This window comes from Neolamprologus brichardi, chromosome 12 (assembly GCF_056152115.1).
Source record: "Neolamprologus brichardi isolate AB-2024 chromosome 12, ASM5615211v1, whole genome shotgun sequence".
Lineage (NCBI taxonomy): Eukaryota > Metazoa > Chordata > Actinopteri > Cichliformes > Cichlidae > Neolamprologus > Neolamprologus brichardi.
The window spans coordinates 5,865,808-5,888,092 of record NC_142115.1 but is presented as its reverse complement, the minus strand read 5'-3'; the positions used below and the strand labels follow the sequence as shown (position 1 = coordinate 5,888,092).

The 22,285-nt window shown below is 39.4% G+C and overlaps 2 protein-coding genes across 4 annotated transcripts in view; one reads left to right on the top strand and one right to left on the bottom strand.

Moving 5' to 3' along the window:
* Nucleotides 1-363: 363 nt before the first annotated feature.
* Nucleotides 364-12,107, bottom strand: figla (folliculogenesis specific bHLH transcription factor). Of its 3 annotated transcripts, none has more exons than XM_087848667.1 (6): nt 11,769-12,107; nt 10,768-10,914; nt 10,556-10,645; nt 7,244-7,428; nt 4,847-4,911; nt 364-1,517 (listed from the first exon to the last, which is right to left on the bottom strand). In XM_087848667.1, exons 1-6 carry the CDS (start codon nt 11,952-11,954, stop codon nt 1,408-1,410), a joined length of 783 nt encoding a protein of 260 aa, XP_087704793.1. In that variant the 5' UTR covers nt 11,955-12,107; the 3' UTR covers nt 364-1,407. The 3 variants fall into 3 exon arrangements, with proteins under 3 accessions (XP_087704793.1, XP_087704791.1, XP_087704792.1); XM_087848665.1 differs by lacking the exon at nt 364-1,517 and adding an exon at nt 1,796-2,200; XM_087848666.1 differs by lacking the exon at nt 364-1,517 and adding an exon at nt 1,796-2,200 and having other exon boundaries at nt 7,276-7,428.
* Nucleotides 12,108-20,727: 8,620 nt separating this feature from the next.
* hk2 (hexokinase 2) overlaps nt 20,728-22,285 on the top strand; it is a 40,133-nt gene continuing 38,575 nt past the window's right edge. Inside the window, exon 1 of the mRNA XM_087848940.1 lies at nt 20,728-21,003. Within this exon, the coding sequence (XP_087705066.1) occupies nt 20,941-21,003 (63 nt within the window). The 5' untranslated portion in view covers nt 20,728-20,940. The remainder of the gene's footprint in view (nt 21,004-22,285) is intronic.

Here is a 22,285-nt window from a genome sequence, read left to right as displayed (position 1 = left end):
ATTCTTTTCCGATATAAAACAGTGGAGCTCTGCAAACACACTGACCTTTAAAGGGTTAAAATAAAACATTTTAAAATGTATTTCACAGGCTGAAGTAGCTTTAAAAGACTGAGTCATTTAAAGTGGAAAAAAGCATTATATAGTAATACTTTTACAGCAGTTTTTGGGAGGGTGGTATTTTTCATCCTTAGGGTAAAGAGTCAGGATTTTAAGGATCATATAAAGATTAAAACAGCTCAAGCTCTTTTAAGATATTTCTTTTACTTTCAGAAATGTGATTATTTTTCAACATTCAGCCGAATGTCCTTCAAATTTACACATCACTGTGTATTTATAATCACATAAAGAGTACTTTAGAACTATGTAGGATTTAGTTGAACATTTCTACTCATGACCATTTTGTTTGAAGGAGATTTGGCTTCAAGGTTTCTGTTGGTATCTGCAGCTGAAATTAAAGGTGCGGGATGAGGCTGTAGGTGTGGGGTTGGCAGTTGTTTTAAACATAACATCACTTTTCAGCTATTTGGGTTCATGGTGCTGGTGAAATTGCCTGGACGAGGCAGTAGGTGGAAGCCTTAGCTCCTGCGATCTGCTTTAATCTGCAAGTGGAGGAGGAAGTTGTAGGTTGAGGCCGTCGATGGTCCTTAGAACATTCACGTGGTGTAGCAAGTGGACTGCGGTTAAATGAGGCCATAGGTGACGTGCCTGCAGCTCTGTGGGGGTGGAGATTAGACCAGCAGAGGGATGTTATGTGTTTTAATGACTTTTGTAAGAGGCTGTTGGATGGGGATCGAACAGTGCACGAGAGGCTGAATGGGGAGGTGTGTGTGGTTTCCTTCCCAGCTCCGTAAACTGCACGAGGGAGCAGGTGGGTGTTATGAGCAGCTGGAGGCAACACATGGCTACTGTAGGTTGGAAGCAGACGTAAATAATAGGTGGTGGGTGGCAGAGGCTGGTACTTCTGCTGGTTTCCTGCTGCTGCCTTGAGTCAGCAGCAGAAAACAAACTGCTGAGGTTCAGATTGGTTATGAGTTGTATCAACACCCTAGATGACTGTAGCTTGAGCTCATGGATCTGATTGTTTTAAAGGTGTACAGATTGTATTAAGTATTAACTTCTTATACGTGTAGACTTTTCTTTGCTCTTCTCAAGGATCCACATCACACGGGGAGAATAGATTAATCAAACGTTGGAGTACCTCTAGGTTCAACTTTGGGCCCTCTGTTGTTCAGTTTGTACATTAATGACTTACCAGAAATGTATCCACCTACTCAAACCCGCCCAAGGAAAGTGTGATGATATGGCTGCTGAAGAACTCCCAGCTACAACAATTACATCAAATGACATAACATCTAATACAAACTAGACACACACCAACTTTCTGTACACTGAGCTACACAAAAATAGTCAATTGGTAATCATTACTTTCCAATTAGTTGCTAGGTTGTGCCGACAAAACTGCTGATGTTGCTTTGCAGACTGCAGATGAGGGTTCAAGTGATGTTCTTCATGTAGACCTGAAAAGCAGAACAGTATCAGTTTCTCTAAATATTTCTAAAGATCTTTTGCAGCAATCGTGGGGTCACATGTTGACACAGGCTTTCAAATCTTTAAAGTCTCTTTACTCTTGAACTGCAGAGACCTGGTCAGAATTCATCAGGTCTTTTGAACCTTAATTGTCCTTATAAGTGAACTGAAGCTTTAAAATTTTCTACTGCTGGGTTTAGAAAATATAAACATCTGAACAAAAAGAGCTTTTTTTTTTAATTTAAAGCCGAATCAAAACAAAAGGAAACAGAACTACAGTCTTTAATTTTTCATGCATTTTCACATTTCCACTTGTATTTAATAACATTAACAAGTGACAGCAGTGTGACAAATTCATTCTGTTAATTAGCAAAAGTCTTTTCCCCCCCAAAGAAAACATTCTTGAACACTAACATGAGTTTAACATTTACATGACTCTTACAACAAGTGTTGTATGTAACAGGCTTCCAATAGGCCTACACAGAAAACAATTCATTTCATAAGTGAAATTACAAAAACAAAGTTCCTTTTACATGTTAAGGCTGCCAAGGATACAATCTGTAAAATGAGAATCAAAACATTTACTTCAACAAAAAAAACCCAAAAGGTTAAAACACCACAAATGAAAGTCTGCTTTCTTCAAAACAATCCTTTTCTTCAAAGCAACAGGACCCTAAAAAGAAAAATTACAACACTCATCAACAACTTTGTTTCCTTAAAGTATTCATACCATTTATCAATCACTCGAAACATGTTTGCGTATTCAGGCTGCAACAATTGTGAGTAATTCAATAATAACCAATTCAACACAAATTCTTTGGGGCTTATTTCATGCACGGCTCTGTGCACGTTTGTTTTCAACGCTGTAAACGAGCGATTAACCCACATTTTTCTCAACATATTTAGGAGCAGAGTGTGAATACCAAGCCTCACCACATTAAGCTCACACAGCCCCCAGTTTTTAACATAACCAGCCCTTCGAGTACCCCGAAGAGAGAATAAAAAGTCTCCGCAACTCAGAAAGTCTCTGTGGTCAACAGACACATTATGCCCATATCATGGTCTAAACCAGAGATAGTCAAGGGCAGAATCTCTCAGACGCCCATGCCCAAGGTAAGATGTTCAGTTCGAAGCCTTTGAGGCACTTTTAATTTTGACTTTTATTTTATATATGTTGAGACATTTTAAGTTTAAATTTCAGCTCGGTGAAGCTCTTTAAGCACAAGACCTTTTCAGTGCTGTATTTTTCAGACTATAGGTGCACTTAAAATCCTTTCATTTTCTCAAAAGTGCGCCTTATGAATTCTGGTTGTGCTTATTGACTGCAAACCGGTTTTATGTGCTCAAATCTGTCAAAATGTTTTAGTACGACTTTGGTAAGTTACAAAGCCGCACCGCTTTGTAGATTGTAGGAGCATTACGGCCACAGTAGTCAAGAGCCTCAGAATAATGCATAGCATGCTTCAACATAATATTACCATAATGTGTGTAAACTCAGTCACGCAGTAGAACATGGGACTAGAGCAGCTGCAAGACATTAATGAATCAATGGTACGGAAGTGGAGGAAGCAAGACGAATGAGTTGACTAAAGTCTGACTTATCTGACTGTTTTATTTCGCTTAATGTGCCTTATGGTCCAAAAATAAAAAAAATTAAAAAAAATACGGTAACTTGTCTGTCTTGTAGAAATGTGCTCCAAATAAGGAACTTGTGTTGACAAGATTGTTAGTTAATCATTTACAAATCAATATTGTCTGTATGGCGTGAACATGTAAAGCTGCGGTGTTAAGCGATGCGGTTAAAAAAAATAAAAAAAAAGTTAAACTAGAGCCCTGTCTGTACGCTTCACATTTCACCCAGCTTCTATCAGCATTCACATCATCAGTGACTGCTTCACTGGCATCCACATGAGCCATATAAAAACAATTACCTACATGTTTTATAGACTGTATGCTGACACGTTTCTCTCAAATTGTTACAAATTAACTTTAGTTTCATGTGTACAACGATCAGGCTCTTTCAGTTGTATCCTAGCAAAGTCAAACCTGTGCTTCCTGTTCTTGAGTGAAACCAGGATCGTTTCCATACAGAGACTTTACATTCACAAACATGTCTCTTGACAATGATCTGTCTACCTGTTCAAGTGCGTTCATGATTTTGAGAATTTGATTCTCTTGACCATTGAAATAATTATGTCATTATACTTCCTATGAACTTCAGGAGTCCAATTACTTTTAATCCCCTGAAAATGGAGGAGTATGTATAAAAATCCTGGCAGCAGCCAGTGTTGTACATCAGCCTCTAAACTTTGTTCTCAAGTTGACCTCTGACTTTCAGGTCGAGGTCACTCGAGTTATAGTCAACTTTGGACACGTAAAGAGCCAAGAGTACGAAGCCCAAACACTTATTAACTCAATTGTTTTAGTTCATTTAATCTTAAAATTCCCTTTAAATGTATGTGATTAATCAGTGTTGTTTATCATTTATGTTATATGAAGGATAAGACACTACAAGCACATACTACATGCTTTACATCTTCCATGTTTTAACACAACGAAATCAAGTTCTCTAGTAGACTGAAGTGATTAATGCAACATTATCCATCAATTCTTAAACAGTTCTAATACATCCTTTTTGGAGTTCTATTCACAGCAGTGATGTGAGAATAACTCCTGTGTGGCGCTGCGTCACACCACTTGTAGAAGCACGAGTGCTCAAAGGAAGCTGTTGCGTTGGCTAGAATGTCCACTTAAAACTGTGAGCCATTTAAATAAAAGTTTCTGTAGGAAGCCTTAATTCACATTCAGGAATCAGAAATCTAAAAATCGGCAATGCAAACGGCAGCTAATCTGGTATTTTTAGTACCCTGGTCAGAGGTGAAACAGAAACGACAGATTAGACAGTGGACGCTCCACCAGAGGGCAGTGCAACAACACTTAAAGACTCAACTATAGACTACTTTATGTGATGCACATCCAGTGTTTTGAGAGAAGAAAAAAGAAATTAAAAGGGCAATTACATCATTACATGCAAAGATTCTATGAAATCAGGCCCAATTAGAATATAAAAGTAGTACTCACACCCTTAATCATTCTGAGATGCTCATTCAGACCACATGAGAGCAACATTTGTACACATTCTGAGTAATTTTGTACTTCACATATATTTTTAGAATAGTAAAGAATAATGATATTTAATTATCATTCAGGGCATTTACTAACTTGATTTGATCTGCAGTCAATTACATTCTTGATCATTAAATTCTGATCCACCAACATTTCTGTAAACTGATTTAATATTCGTGTTCAAAATGCAAACCTGGCAGGTGTCCAATATCAGGCCACATCAGCTGTTGTAAACACTGCTCAGCAAGGTTGAGACGTCTGTTGGAAGACAAAAAAAAAAAGTTAATGTTCAAGTCCTTACAATGTTAAGCATTTCTTCTGCTGGATAAAAGTCCAGGAGTATTATATGTTCATAATTTGATGCACAAACACTGAAAACTGAAGTCTACTTGTCACAGTAGTTCTGGGTACAGCATAATGACATAAGTGCAGCGATAAAACGCTCTGGCGTTCTCTAAACCTCTTCACCTAAATTATCCAATCAGATGCTCGGGCACTTGTCAGGACTGCTTCAACCTTTCAGATGTTGGCACTGCTCAGAAGACAATCAAATGCTGTGCGCCGATTGTCAGCTGTAATTGAAGAATGTTTCTGCCAGATCATTCGTGGAATTAAACATGTGATTGCCTATTGTTTGCAGGGTTCGTCTTCCAAGAACTGCATAAACATCGCCCGTCTTCCTTCTGAAAGGTTACTCCAGCTGTCACTGAGTGACACGCTGATATATCAGGGTAAATTCTGTATGCAACTTGATTAATGATTAATTAAATTAACTTGATTAATTAAAAAAAAATTACAATAAAGCCCTGATTTCCTACAACAGACAAGAATGCACTGGACCATGTCCACACAAATACAAAATTCATACACCCACTAGGACCGATCTGATCATATAATAACTGCCAGTGTTACCTGCATATAAGCCAGTTCTCAACAGAACAGCTCTGTACCTCAAAGTTAATAGACTCAGCCCTGAGGGAGCCACACCACAGCTACAAGACTGTTGTGAGCACACTTAGGCTACGTTCACACTGCAGGTCTTAATGCTCAATTCCGATTTTTTGATCAAATCGGATTTTGTCTGCTCGTTAACACTACAAATAAAATGTGACAGCAAACGCGCGCTAGTGTGAACGCTCAAGGCGGCCGCGTGCGCGAAAGAAGACGTCACACACAACGCGCTCTGTTTAGACCCAGAGCAAACAATATTGTTTGACTGATGGCCTTAATATAAAGACTTATTTCGGACTTTACGTTTCGCAGTTTTGTTTTAAGTTATAAATTTTGTTATTTACATATGGCCTAATAATGATCCTTATTGCTGTTTTAGAGGAGCGGTGCTTCAAAGGACAGTCGCAGATTTTATCAGAATCTGCAGATTATACAGTACAAATAAGATGTTCACATTTCTCCAACGTTGTCTTCCCAACAGTTTCACTGACATCTACGCTGGATGTCCAGGAAGCGTTCACGATGTCTTCTCTGGCGCTGATAATTGGCGTCTGTCTTGTGTCAGTGACATAAAAGACGGATTTAATGCGACATGACCGTTCAAACAGCAGTCGCTTTCTAAAACATCAGATATGTATCGAATTCAGTACCACATACTAAAGTGACCCAGGTCGGATTTGAAAATATTGGATTTGTGCCGTTCACACTGTCATACCATGATCGGATGCGAGTCGCAGGGTCTAAAAAGTCAGATTTGATGCGCTTTCGCCTGCAGTGTGAACGTAGCCTTAGTGGACTGCATTTCCAAAGCATACCCTTTAGACTGTAGCAATACACCTCAGCTGTTTAGTACTATATTCATTTTTGCGTTGAGAATGCCAAAACAGTTGAGGTAATTTGACCAGAAACTTCTGCCTTAGAGGTCCTGAAGCTCAATTAATCAGGTGTATTCGATTAGCAGTGCCTGGCTGCCATTTGCCTTTTATTCCGATTGGAAGCAGGAAGGGTGTACTTGGTTTTTCCACACACCACTTGAGCGTTTTGGCTTAGTTGTTGTTAAATTATGCCAGTGTAATGTGTTGTGGTTTTATTTGCCCAATTTTAGATTTTTTTTTAAATTAGGTCACACTTAAAACAGTCATGTGGAACATGTGTAGAATTTAAAATGCAGATGTTCCTTAAATAGGGTAAATGGTCAGTTAATTGGAGGCAGGCCATTGCTGACAACTTAAATCTCTCACACACACACTTTCTGATCCACTGCTCGAATGTTCATTGTGAGGAAAAAACAAAAATCAACAACAAACAAACCCACACACGATTTCCTTTCACTTATCTACTAGTCTTTATTTTAACCCCATTACTGTGTGTCCCAAGGGAGGACGGAGTACAGGCTATGGGGTCAAAAGTGACCAGAGTCACCATGTCAACAAGCACACTGCTGCATTTCAGCATGAGCAGAGTTCTGAACTCAACTGAAAATTCTAATCTTAGCTATAGACCTGCAGATGTGCACTGTTGCACTTAAAAAACAAACAAACAAACAAACAAAAAACATAAATAAGTAGTGAGCCTCAAATCAGATGAGTAATCCAGACTGAGGTTCCCTCTCTTTTTGACTGACAGGCTGAACACTGACCCCTGAAAACATGAAGTACATTGATGAGTTACCACAGGCTGATCAGGAGCTACTTGGATGATGAACTGGTATGTTGGCATCACACAGTGCTGCAACATCAGTCTGGTCATCTCTCCATCGTCTGTCACCGGTTCAGGGGGTAAAGTGAATCCATCATCAATTTGTTCCTCTGACATGCTCAGCAACTGGCAGGGAGAAAGAGCACAGTTAGATAAAACATTCATTTCAGGGAACCGTGACTGGTCAACTACAGTAAAGCAAGACCAACTAAACCAGAACAACAATCAAATGAGATAAAAAGTTATTCTCTCAAAGGTCACTGCAAAAATCAATCATTTTCATAGCCATAACTCTAACACTTCACTTTGAATCAGACACTGAACTGGAAGAATAGGAGAGAAAAAAAACAAAAAACAAAACTTAATTTGTAATGAAAATTATAATTTATTAATCTTTAATTTATTGATGAGGGGAATTTATTCCAAATGCTTGTTTTTTCCCCAGTAAACACTGAACAACCCAGTAGTGTTCAATGATAAATATAAAAGTTTGCCTATAGAGCTGCTTAGGGACAAATGTTATTTCAGTTGTAATTACACAAATCACTCAGCCTGCAGAACTTTTCTTCATTCCATATTTAGCAGTGAGCTGAACGAAATTCATGGATACAAATTAGAAGTGTGCGTAATTAGTCTACTACACAACTAATCGTCACTAGTCAGTACTAGTCGTTTAATCCAATTTTCCACATTTTAATTGTTGGCCATTGTCAGAAAGTTGTTGCGTCTTAAATCTTATGCAGTCCCCTGCCACCAGATGGAGCTGCAGCCCCGTTACTGTTCATTTAGCACTTTCCTGGAAAAGCTGCACTTCATGTTGGATACGATAGCTCACCCTAACACACTGGAAAAGTCTCCAGTAACAGATATAATTTCATTTAATATGCTAATATTTTGCAATAAATATCTATACACTTTTGACAGTGAGCTGAAGTAGTTTTATGTTATGCTCAGGACTGAATGGTTGATTGCTGCTTGCGGCTTTATGAAAAAAAAAAAAAAAAAAAAAACCACAATTATGTATTAACCCTCTGGGCTTGTTCAAAATCACTAACCTTGCAGCTTTTGTGGCCAAACGTGGCCACCAACAGATTAGGTCTGTAATTTTTATTGTTTTGGTTTTATCATGGTTTTTTGCCATTCTGTCTGCATAACGTTTTTAACTAACTTCAGTTCTTTTCATAAATATAAAATAGTTATTACTTTTCACATTTTTAACCCTTTAAACACCAGTTTGTCCACTGCACTAGCTGGAAGACAACCTCAAATCTCACAATTTTATATATTTTCAGTGCTACTGGAATTTCTTGTATTATTAATAGTAGAGTCTGGGACATGTAATTGATTATAATGCATTGTTATTTTTGTGCAGGGAGAGCAAAAACATAAAAACTCCCTCTCAGCGTGCTCGTGGCCAAAAATGGGCACCCCTTGTTTAAGTTTACAAAAAGCTATAAAATTGGTGGCCATTTAGAAGTCGGCCATCTTGGATACAACTTTTGTTTTGTTTTTTTAAATAGGAAGAGGGCCATGTGACAAACTTATTGGTAATGTCACAAGAAAAACAATGGTGTGCTTGGTTTCAACGGCCGACTTCTAAATGGTCACCACCCATCTTGAGGAGTTTGCCCCCTCACAAATACTTATGTGCCACAAACAGGACTTTAATATCGCCAACCATTCCCATTTTATTACGGTGTATCCATATAAATGGCCCACCCTGTACACTTGGTGCAAGGGGCTGCTGTTCCAATCCTGGAGGTGCGCCTTTTGCACCTCCTCATTTTTTTGGTGGGGTGTGGGTCACACTCTGGTTCAGACTACTGTATCTTGGGATCAATGGCAGAAGTGGCTGAGAATCAGGGACAAGGGTGTCTTGCAGCTGTTGAGGTCATGAGCATGTGCCCCAGCTCTTCCAGGATCACTCTTCATTTGTAGGTTGTAGAGGACTCCCCACTTCAGTGAAGTTGTTTCCGGCGGGACAAAGGCATCGTATCCCAAGACATCCAGGAGATTGGAGAAAAAAAGCCAGCAGCTAGTTTTCCTTCAACAACTTGAGTTGCCAACATCCTCTCCAAGTTATCCAAGCTGTATTTGTGTCTATTGTAGTCCAGGATTGCTTCTTGTTTCCAGGCGTCCTTTATTCCCCATGACTGACTGCTGGTTCCCTGTGTGTTGCTGTCAAAAGAAGCACATTCCTCCGTTGCTTTGGGATGTGGGATATCACCATGCTAGTTTTGGTGAAGCCAAAGACGGACAAAATCTTCCTCTGTTGCAACTGGAGGAGCTGGGGAGGAAGCTCTGGGTTGTTTCCCCTGTGCCAGTTTTCATCTGAGGAGTTCCTCTGCCAAGGTGCCCGAAGGAAAGACGTTGTCCTAGGAGCTCCTCCATCAGTTGGAGTCTGAACCCCATGCCATTTTTTTACTTCCTGAGAACTTCCAGTGTTGTCATCCAACATGCTATGTATTACTTTATTCTGGTTTAGGCTCACATCTCCACTTCATCTATAATCCTTCAATCCTCACACCTTCGCCTCCCGTGCAGGTTTGTAAGGGTGCACAGCAGATATAAGATCTCCTTTGTTATAAAGAAGTAAAAAGTAGATCTCAGGCTGCTAATGCAGGGAACTGCATACAGGGTGAGTCCTGGTTCGATACCAGTGGGCACTGGATTGTAGAGCAGTCTCTCTTCAGTGGTGGGACCCACATGGTTTTCCTTTCATGAGGGATCCACTCAGTCACGATTCCTCGGTCTCAGAAAATGCTCCTTTCAGGATTCAGGCAGTGGCTAGTACTCATCAGTGGTGATGCAGTCAGCCTCTTTGGAGATTGTCCCCTCATCTTCTGGAGAGGAAGTTTCTTCATCTTGGGCAGATGTCTTTTCTTCAAGGGCAGAGCACTGCTTGCTGTCCTTGCTCTCTGATCAGATCATATAAACAGTGCTTGAAGCAGTGATGACGTTTTTGCCATATTGCCAGAATAAATGATGTTGAAGCTGTTAGGCTTACTTTCAGCAAAGAGCAAAGAGTTTCTCAATGCAAAGAATGGGGATAGACGTTAATGGCTAACACACTAACCTGAATTCAACCCAACAGACATGCAAATGCAAAACTAAACTGCAGGAACTTAGGCCAAAGCACTAGTATGTATGTGACGCTCCATTTAATGATGTATGCACAGTCTGAATGTGGATTAGCGCCATTAGTAGGTTGATACAACAGCGTCACTTTACTGTAGAAACAGACACCACTTACATCATCCACTCGCCAAAAGTCACTACCAAGGCCTTCAGTCTGACTGTAGGTGATTGCATTCTTTAAGAAATCAGTCCCACTGCCATCATCCTAAAATAAACAAAAACAAAGAAAACAAAACACAGATCAACATTTCTCAATAAGTGGCAGTGTTGATCTTGGAAAACAACACACTTGTCATTTCAGAGTGTCCTGCCGAGCGCAGTACTTACACTGTCAGTTTCCTGCAAAACTGCAAGCAGCAGTCGAATGTATTCTGTGGCAGCTTTGAGTGTGTCCACTTTGCTGGGCTTTCGGTCTGGTCGCATCAGTGGCACCATCCTTTTCAAGCGAGAGAACATGGTATTCAAGTTCCTGATCTGCAACAAAGAGAGGCTGAAGTGCTTTAGCAAACACTGAAAACTGTAGGGTTTGAAGCAGGAGCGATTGTCACAATTTGATACTCTAGTAGAAATTTAAGCCCTGTGGGAACAAATCCCGGTTTAAACTAAACATTTACAGGGTCTATATTCATACTTATTTGATCGTAAGCAGCACTGAGTTGTATACAGACTTGTCAATTTTGAAATACAAAAGGTAGTTTTTAATTAAACACAAAGGAAACTTTTAGCACCCCAGCAGGTCTACTTATGCAAATATCAGCGCTATTATTATCATCATTATTCATTCTAATAATATCGTTCAGACATCCAAAAACAACATCTCTAATATAACAACGAAGGAGAACTGCATTTCCAAGAAAATCTAGTCCATTCAGGATGCATTCACAAAGCAATTTCAGAAAAAGGTCATGCTTAGCACTTAATACACAGCTGCTAAAAAACCAAGATGCAGGCCTTTGAGCGAACTTCAGCGCCAAACAATGTGCCTTACTGGTGTAGTGCAGCTTCAGGGATGCAACTCTGTGTGAAACATTAGCCGAGGACTCCTTGTAGGGAGGAGTGGCACAGATTAAGGAAAAAAAATATTGCTTTATTGAGAGTCGAAATGTTTAGATTAAACTTGCAATTCTGCTTGGACAATAAAGTCGTCAGTCTATTTTGAGAAAATATTAGCAAATTATTCCTAAAATGAACAATAACGTATCTATTTTTCCAGCTAGCATCGTTAGCTGTGAGGTTGCTAACAGCTTCCCTCCTTGAGTGAGCTGTTAAAGGAAATTTTGCTACCCGTCCTTCATTTGTGGTTACGAGTTACTTTTTAAAACACTCACTCTCATTCGTTCTTTGGCGTTGACCAACTCTCGTTTTTTCACAGTTTCGCTGAAGTCCTCGGCCACGAAGTATAAATTGTCCCGTCCTCGTTTGAACTTCTCGATGTTGCAGTAGACAGGGAGCGCGGACTCGCCCGTCAGCCGCTTCAAAATGTCACTCATGGATTCCTCCTCCGGTACCTTCATTTTAACGAGTACCGTTTGATAAAAATAAGCTACCACCTGGTCGATTTAATTCTTTATCGTGGCGCCATGTAAAAGAGATCAGCGAGAGGCCTCTGGCGTGGCGGAGGGTCACACCTGCTTCAGGAGGTTTTAATTAGAGTCAGGTGTTGTGCCAAAAAGGACTTCCGGTATTTTCCACACTGAAAAAAAAGGAATCATAGAAGCCGCTATCAGTTTGGGGTAAATGGACTTTTATATATCCTTTATTTACCAGGGGAAAGTCTCACTGACATTAAAAGTTTATTATTTAATAGTGACCAAGTGGGCAGCAGATATTACAACGAATTTAACATAATAGTACTATCAAGGTATTCATAGGCTGGTTGAATATACTTTAGGTACAATAACACATTAATTAATTTCTTCATATATAGTCCTTCATAAATCCAGTTGACTTCAGTCCTTTTTCCAACATATTTGCCAAACATATCCATGATGATCAAGTCATTTTAAGCCAGAAAGAACATCCCTGTATGAGAAATAAGTGCCTCCTTCACACTTCCATAGCTTTATTTTGGTGTCTGATCACTACCATGACCCATTACTGATGGCATTATTCACACAACAGGTTGCTTGTTAATATGTCAACAAGCCATCTGTTGTTATCTCCCTCAAATATAAAAACATTTCACTGCTGAAATCCACACAATGGCTTTTTAAACAGTAGTCTGGAGAATTAATAGAGGCCTGCTTTTCTCACACCAGGGAGACGTTTAAAATAAAAACATATTCAATTGAAGCTCCATTCTGACAATGCGTCACATCAAAACATATCTTTTCAGATTTTACAAATTGCTTTCATGTTCACACCTCGGCATCTTTATTGTCTTTAGGGCAAGTCAGACAACTGTACACTGGCTTAAGCAAACCCTCAGCTTAATGTCAGATGTCTCCTACCTGCTTTAACTCCTCCACCTCCACAGCTGCTTTTCTGGGAGGATTTTTCTGCTGGTTCCCATTGTTCATGTAAATTAAAAGTTTCAGATGCTCTTTCACCTCCAACAGTCAAATCCCAGTTAAGTTTTTCTCAAAGCTTCTACTTTCTTCACATAAAGAGGAGCTTTCACAAGTATAGCCACATAATTCTTCTCAACAATTATGTGCTTGTCTTTATACTAATGTTAGGCTTGGAAACACTCAGAAATTAGCTTGTTAAATAGGAAGGCCTGTGACTCTGGGTTGGTTTAAGCTTTTCAACAAAAGGCTGTGAGGCCTGCCATACTTCAGTGTATTTAACTGCTGCACTCGACAGTGCATAATTACAATAAGCTATTTTCACTATAAGAAAAGACTAGAGTCCTCCAGTCCAACAGCCCATTTCAACAGGGGAAGGGACACTCGCCCCACAAGTCATTCATCACATGTTCAATCCATAACTATGTTTTTCATCAAATTTCTCTGTGAAAGCAGGTAAGTGTAAGCATGAATCCTGATTTGCTGCAGTCTTTTTTTGGTCTTCATTCACTCAGAGAAGCACATATCTATGTCCTTTATTCTCCCATCGGAAGAGAAAATAGGCAGATCGCGAGTATAAACTGTACTTAATGTATCTAGTCCTATTTTCTTGCAGAGTGATGGGAGATATCCAATAAAACTGCATCAGGGATTGCTGACTCAGCAGGAGTGAGCACATAACTTGTACTGCTAAGAGAGTCTAAAACAAAGGAAGTAACTGCCTTTTACTTCATGGGCCACAGACGGTCTAATCTGACCATAAGTGAATTAGACCACTAAAAACCAAGGCATAACATCCCATATGAAAAGAGCACCCCTCTTTGTTTATATTTAATACGTTTACAGCAAAGGTGTCCAATATAAGGCCTGGGGGCCAAAATTGGCCTATGAAAGGCTCCAATCTGGTCTACTAAATGGCTTTGTAAAATGTAACGTATACGCATAGATTTTGGACTTTTAACTCTAGTTTCATAAGTATAATTGTATATATTCTGTCTCAAGCTCTCAATTTACCGGTTGATCTACGTCTCTACCCTCACCTGTGGTCACGAGCTGTGGGTAGTGACGGAAAGAACGAGATCGTGGATACAAGCGGCGGAAATTAGCTTTCTCTGAAGGGTGGCTGGCCTCTCCCTTAGAGATAGGGTGAGAAGTTTGGCTATTTGGGAGGGGCTCAGAGTAGAGCCGCTGCTCCTTCACATCGAAAGGACCCAGTGTCCCACTAGGAGGAGGTCCCTGGGCAGACCCAGGACACGCTGGAGAGATTACATCTCTCGGCTGGCCTGGGAATGCCTTGATGTTCCCCCGGACAAGCTGGAGGAGGTGGCTGGGGAGAGGGAGAACTGGGCTTCTCTGCTTGGGCTGCTGCCCCCCAAGTCCCAGCCCCGGATAATCGGAAGAAGATGGATGGATGGATGGATGGATGGATGGATGGATGGATGGATGGATAGTTTCCTTAATGGTTAGAGTGTTTAACAGTAAACAACCATGTCTAATTGTATCAAGAGAATCAACCTGTCTTCAACAAAACCCTTAACGTACAGCCTTTTTTTCCGTTGCTATTCATGTGAAAAGTGTTCTTGGGTTTCTTAAAAGGCCCTATACAAATTTAAGTCATTATTATTTTTATAATACTCCACCTCACCTGACCATAAAAGCAGGTCTAGAAAATCCTGGAGTAAATTAGCACTTCCTGGGTGTAATCCTGTAGATGGCAAATTGCAGAATGAAGGAGAGCTGAGAAACAGATTAAATCAAATACAAATCTTAAAAATAAAAACTTCAAACATTAGGGGTAAGGAAGGTCTCTGCAACTCTGCACTGTAAGAATCTGAGTAAGCTGCATGAAAATGGAGGAATGGTGTTTTTTTTTTCAGTTATATTTCCTGTGTTTTTCAGTGTTTTGCCAGTTAGAGAAAAACTGACAGCTACCCTTTGAGAAATTGCACTTTTAGGATGATCAATAAATCACAGCAGCAACTATTAAATATACATAGTAAACCTAAGGCAAGGATTTAACTGTGTGTGTGTAGGTGGGTTCTACATAGCCATGCTATTTTGCCAAGTGAACAAATGCACTTACCAATCAGAGCTTGAGTTTGATAAATGTGCTGCAGATCAGTACTCGGATAGGACATGATATTGTACAGAGTGTCAGAGTCATGAACTGCACCAGGATGTGGTGGATGACAAAAAAAAAAAACTTGTTATCAATGATAAAATGAGCTCCAACAATATTTAAGCAGCTATACTGTTTTAGATGTGACTGAGGATATTTCAAAATTAAAGCCACTCACTCTAAGTGCTCCAGCAACAGTTCAAATTTCACCACACTTCCTGTCCGTCTTTTTTTATTTTTCTCAAGGTTGGCAAGAGACACTTCTCACAACCTTCCACCTTTTTCTCTGAAAACTGTTAAAACAAAATCAGCTTTTCAAGCATGTTTGCTCATACTGATCTACTAATCCTGATACTGATACTTTTAACCTATAAGGCAGCTTATGTAGGGTGGGGCAGTGTGCCATGATTCACGAAATGAATCATCACCAATTTCCAAATTCAAAACACATTTTAAGGTTCGGACATTTTTTACGGTGCATGTTTGATGTATATTTGTATATTTTTATATTTTCTGTACATTTTTCACTTGCATGAAAATAATACAATAATACAATTCAGTGAGCTACACACTGAACTTAGAGGATGGAGACAAAGTGTGAATCTTATTGTGCTAGTATCGATCTGACACCAGTACTAATGTTTGAATCGATACTGTCGATATTTGGATCGATCATGTTTGTCTACAATCAAGTACTTCCACACAAACATAAAAAACTACAGGTAACTGTGGCAATCACCTCACAACCAAAGCAATCACTGAGAGGGTTTTTGTGCAGCAGGCAAACTCTGCTATCAAAATAAAACAGGAAATAACTAACTAAACACTAACACGCACAAACCTGGCATACAGAGATGTGAGGCTAAAGGTTTGGAAAATAACATAGGCGACTATACAAAGTAAACCGAACCCACAATACTAATGTCAGCTTGAACTGAAATAAAGACCTCTAGATATAAATGTACATGAAAGTCAAATACAAACAATAAACTAACTAAGAAACAAATACATGTCCATGAAAAGTCAAAGCTCTGATTCGTGGGATTTTGCCTCAGGCCATGAAAATGAAATATGACATTTGGCACAGCTGCATCAGAAATTGTTTTGTTATTGCGCGACTGTACAACAGGCTAATGTGGCAGTATATACTTTTATTTAATTACACAGACAAAAGCAAAAGGCAGAAAGTCTGAAGGTCTCAAATAACTGAATAAAAAGCACAAGTTGTTTAGAGTCTTCTTCCTGCTTTGGGTTGCGAAAAGAGGCACAAACAAGAGAAAGGAAGAAAGCCTGCAGTGCTTCATCCATTTGTCAGATTGTCTGGTTGTCCCCGGCATGTCTCCTTCTCTTTTATGGGATTTAATTTTGTGGGGTTTTTTTTTCATTTTGGCCTTGGTTTATTCTAAGACTTGTATGCAGACTAAATGCCTTTCATTGACTAAACTCACCAAAGAGTCCTGTTTTTGTGTCCTCTCTACAGCAGTCCATCTCTGGGTTGCTCCTGGCACATATGTGTGTGTGTTGACTATTATTTAAAAAGTGTTTGGGTATAGATAAAATCACTATATGAATGTGTGTGTGTGTTAATGGGTGAATGAGACTTGTGGGAGAAAGTGCCTTGAGTGCTCATATTTTTTAGAAAGGCGCAATTTACTATATTACACTTTTCCCCAATCGCTTCAGTGCAATTCACACATCAGAAACATCATCAACGCAGTCTCAAATCAGCCTCACCATTTGTAAAACAGTTTGCATAATGAAAACGTAACGTGTATTTTCTACTTTCAATGTAACGCTTTGCAATTTAATTTCATAGTTTAAACTAAAAATGTAAATTTTGGAACACATCAGACGTTCACTCTAGTCTCTCAGGCAGAGAGGTAATTGCTGTCTCGTACGTATCCCTCCCATTCCCGTAATGAGCAGCGAGAGCCAACGCATACAAACCGACGGTGTTCCTTAAAGGGGAGGTTACTGATTATTCACATAACTTGACGCATGATGTAACACGCCTCCTTACACTACGGAGCCCCGCAGGGGACATGGGAGAAAAAAAATTAAGACGGACTTTTGCGAGATTTTGCAAAAGTTTTGCGAGATCTCGCAAAACTAACTCGGGATCTCGCAAAAGTTGAATTCCAACAATGGCGGCAGCTACTTAGTTGTAATATTACTCTTTCTGGGTCACAAAATACACTTTTAAGATATTTTGAGGCGTGAATGTAGTTGTGTAAACGTCAGATACCTGCTTGGTTTACAAGACATCACATATTTGCAAAAGTGCTCCGACGTTTTCGGAGATCTGACATCTCGAACACCGCTTTCCCGGCACATCGTGCCTCGACCTCCCGGTCGGTTTCGAGCTGGCGGCCTCCGAAGAATGCGGCTAAAACTTTTGCGAGATCTCACAAAACTTTTGCGAGATCCCGAGTTTGTTTTAGAAATCTCGCAAAAGTTTTTGCGAGATCTCGCAAAAGTCGGTCTTAATTTTTTTTCTCCCATGTCCCCATGCGGGGCTCCATATTACACAACAGTAGCTGCCTGGCGCATTACAGATTTTCATTTTACCTGAGCTGATCTCCGCACACACCCATTGTTTCAGGAAATGTTTGGAAACCATCAATCACTTCTAGGAATATCATTTTTTGAAATAAACAACAGAGTTGTTTGCCGAAAAACTTGAACATCTTGTTTCACTGGTACAACTGTTTCTGTGGAAAAACTATCTTGTATTTGGCAACACACAGAAAATTTAATTCCTTCCTACACCAGTTAATTTGCAGAAAGGTGAATTTTAAACAAAAAGTCACACCACAGCAAATTTGTGATAAAATATACTACACGGCATAATAAAGGCAGCAAACATCTGACACCAAAATCCTTGATTCAACAATAAAACTCACATATCAGGGAGATGGAGGTCAATAAAATGTAACCACTGTGAGATTCATTAACTACTCTGAGTTGTTGGGTCTAAGATATAACATCTGTGCTGTGGTAATGTTTACTTTTGCCATCTGTGGTGCATCAAAAGGGTTTCATGATACAAAAACTGTTTTAATGAGATGAAAGCGAGTAAAGTTTTTCCCAAAATAATGAGATTCATTAAGTTGTCTTAGGACACTGAGCGCATGGTATAGAGAGCCAGAGTTAGTTCTTTAGCAATAAAGCTCTAAAAGCTGACCAAGTTATGTAAGTAAACACTAAAACAGTATATATGCTCCTGATGCAAAACTGCTTCAAAAACTCTCAAATGTATTTTCACAACAATTAACTTGTAGGCAAAAACTCAACAAGTGTTGCTAATGAGGTGATGGAAGACAGATGGTTCTCTGCGAACAATTTAAGGTGCAGAGGAGGAAGACAAGAGCAAAACAAAGGACAGTACTTCCAGATGTTCTTCTTCATTGAATGATAATGAGGCATGCAGGATAAAGAGCACAACCCAACTTCAGCATAATCAGGTTGCCCTGTGTTGTACTGAAACATCTGTGTACATTGCTTTTTACAAACTATATAGGGCATGTGGTGGTTATTTACTGCTTTTACTGCACTTATATTTGTTGCTTTCTTTGTTTGGATTGAATGAGTGCCACTTGTGTATGGAAGGTCTGAATTTTTAAGCATTTATTAGCCCCACACGTGGGAAATTTGTTGGGTCACGGCAGAAAGTGGACAGTGCGAAGTTACAAGCACTAAAAATTAAGGAAAACAATGGAAGAGAATAAGATAAAAAGAATAACATGCTATGTAAAATAAAATTTACATTCTATGTTTGGTTAGAAAAATTACACTTAGTGGTATTGCACATATGTGGATGTGTGTGTCTGTCTGTGCATGTGTGGTCATGTGTGAAGAAGATTTATATGTGAAATAGTTTTTGGTGCTGATCTGCACTGAGTAAGTGAAAAAAAGATGTGTGACATGAGGTTTCGAATTGGGTTAATGTGAGTTAGATTTGCATGGTGATAGTTCTGTGTAAGATATTGTTCCATCATTTTACTGGAGACCACAGGAACTTCTTCCCTTCAGATATACTCTTGGAAGTTTTGATCTTATTATATATTTTGTTGTTGTTGCTAGTGGTAACATTGTTTAAAGATAGGAACCAGACTTACTGAGTTTTTGTCTGAGCAGTTTCAGAACAAAAGAATGTGAAAAGCAACATATTTCTGCTTATAACAGTACCTGCCCACACGTCTTTCCATTTGATCCATGCCCTTCAATCAAATCCCTCTGGTCACATACCGCCGTGACCAAATGTAACTTTTGAAATCGTTCTATAAATAGATGTTCACCTGATGCAAGGATCACTCAGAAGTGATACGATGCTATCAAGTGTGGGCATACATACACCAATACTGTTTACAAGTCGTTTAATGAGAGAAATTTGGATTATAAGTGCCAGGTAGGCTGTTCCAAACATCTTTGAAAATGTGTGTTTTTTTGTTTTGTTTTGTTTTTTTGTTTGTTTTTTTTGTTTGAAGTGAATTTTATACACTATTGTACCTTGTATAAAAATCACAATCTGCAAAGTAACAACAAACGGCTGAGAAATTGCGTTCCTATTGTTTGGTTCATATCTGAAACATCTCTGTACTGTAGCCAGAGGGGCCGATGGCGCGATATGGCAGCCTCGCTTCTGTCAGTCTGCCCCAGGGCAGCTGTGGCTTCAACCGTAGCTCGCCTCCACCAGTGTGTGAATGTGAGAGTGAATGAATAATGGCATTGTAAAGCGCTTTGGGTGCCTTGAAAAGCGCTATATAAATCCAATCCATTATTATTATTATTAAATAAGCTGATCAATCCAAATATTGATAGCATCGATTAAAACGCTGGTTTTGGTAACAGATTAATACTAGGATTGATATGTTGTCTCTATCCTCTAAGTCAGGGGTGTCCAACTCCAGGCCTCAAGGCCCGGTGTCCTGCAGGTTTTAGATATCACCCTGGATCAGCTCACCTAAATCAAATGATTAGTTCATTACCAGGCCTCAGGAGAACTTCAAAACATGTTGAAGAGGTAATTTAGCCATTTAAAGAAGTTGTGTTGGATCAAGGACACACCTAAAACCTGCATTACACTGGCTCTTGAGGCCTGGAGTTGGACACCCCTGCTCTAAGTTCAGTGTGTAGCTCACTGAATTGTGTTTATTGCATTATTTTATGCAAATGAAAAAAATCCTCCTCCTCAAACATGCACCATAAAAAAAATTATTTTTTGAAAAAACCTTTTTGTGTTGACTGTCACATGTATTAAATCTATAGCCTATAGCACATTTAAACAACGTTTAAATTCCAGTTTCAAAACACATGAAAGGCTGAATAGTGTCCTTTGTTGTGTTAAGTATTGTGGAAAGTAAAAAATCGTAGTGATTTAGCGGCCATTAAATTCTGTTATGAATTTGGAAACTGATGATGATTCATCTCATAGATCATAACACACTGCCCTACCCAATATCGGCTGTCTTAAAAGTAACAGTATCACTATTGATATTGGTATCTTTAATACTGGCTCTGTATTCACTTTGTATCACTTCGATACCAAATTTTGTAGTACTGCAGCACTGTTGTTCTGTAATTTTTTTTGGAGAAAAGTGATATCACCGCGACATCTCTGCAGCCAATCGGCGCCCTTCTTTCTCTCTGACGTCACCACACTACCAGGTCCAGGAAGCTGGAAGTTTCACTAGACTTTTTTTTTTTTTGCACAACTCTGTTTTTAAAGACGAGTTTAACTTACGAATTTGAGACAAGTTAGCACTGTTGTTTGTTTATTATTTAAGGAAGCTGTGTTTGTATTTAATTTCTCTATAAGTCTATAGAGTAGGAGGACGAGAAGGACATAAATTCGCCACACATCCCTGACTAAAGATGTCAACCTCGAACCCTCTGGCTAATTACAGCACGGAACTCCACGATGACCAAGCAGATAAAGTGAGTACTGGCGTTCAACACTCCGCTAGTTATGTTTTGGTGGCTATCTCCAGTATGGTGACGTGACATTTGAACTTGATACGTCTCAGGGAGGACGTGAAACCGGGGTCAAACAGGTCGCTAGGCTGTTAGCATGTATTGTTTGCGTGTTATTACTTCTTCCTCTTTGGCCAAAAAAAATCTGCCGTTAACTTAATTAACCCCACTTTATTGTTCACACTAGAGGAAGTTGGAGCAATGCATTGGGTAACAGGATTCAATAAAGCTTATTACGCACTCTATAGACAAGGTAATGTCATATCAGGTTTCGTCAATGCAGTGTGTGTGTGTGTGTGTGTGTGTGTGTGTGTGTGTGTAGCCCTTTCTTACTCTCCGTATGGGGAAAATCGTTAACGCCCTTTTCTTGGAAGAATCAGTAAAGTGTGGAAGACTTGTTCAGGGAAGTAAAAGCACAGTAATGTTAAAAACTTTAGTAGTTCCTGTCATTTGTGTGCCATTAAGCTCAGTGGGGACATACTTATAGCACCCTCCCATATCATCAATAAACCTGGGTTTTAACCGCTACGACTTGAATTTTATTTTCTTGATGATTCATTTATAACAGGAAAAAGCCATCATTGCTGCAGAAAGCTCCAGATTTTATTTAAGAAATTTGCAGTGTGCCCAAAACAAAAGAAAACAAAATACGATCAGCACTGTTGCACCACAGCAAGAACACCCTGGGTCTGAGTCCCCCATCTGACTGGAGCCTTGCTGCTTGGATTCTGCATGTGTGTGTGGGGGGGTTCTCTTCAGGTACCTCGGCTTGGCTCCAGCCCCCTGCAAACCTGATTTGGATAAGTGTAAGAAAATGGATTAATGGGAAAATAAAATCATCCACAATAGGAAGGTTACTTAATGACGTGGTATTTACAGCTTTCCCAAGGGATTGTCACAGCAGATGTGCGCAGATGTTTGATTTGGTGCAGTTTTTATGCTGCGACCCTTCCTGATGCAACCCTCCTATTTATTCAGGCTTGGGACAGGTTACTTAATGACATGACACCATGCAATACAAGTTTACAGTATTATTATATTGTCATTATACATAATAGTTTCAAAAATATTTAAATTTGTAAAAAAAAAATTTCATTGCAGTAATTTTTGTTTTCATCATTATTGACACAGGCTTCAAGGCCAGCCCCTTAATCCGAGCATGTTCTGTTTGATAAGTTAGTGACATGCTTTGGTGAAGGGACTGTGTTATGCTGTTAACACGGTAGAGATCTCAGTCAAGACAATC

Excerpts from the sequence above, each read along its gene's own strand:
- figla (XM_087848667.1), bottom strand. The coding sequence starts at position 11,954 with ATGAAGGTACCGGAGGAGGAATCCATGAGTGACATTTTGAAGCGGCTG. Across the intron at positions 10,915-11,768 it reads ACGCCAAAGAACGAATGAGA|ATCAGGAACTTGAATACCAT; the intron begins GTGAGTGTTTTA and ends TCTTTGTTGCAG. Across the intron at positions 10,646-10,767 it reads TTTTGCAGGAAACTGACAGT|GATGATGGCAGTGGGACTGA; the intron begins GTAAGTACTGCG and ends TGTTTATTTTAG.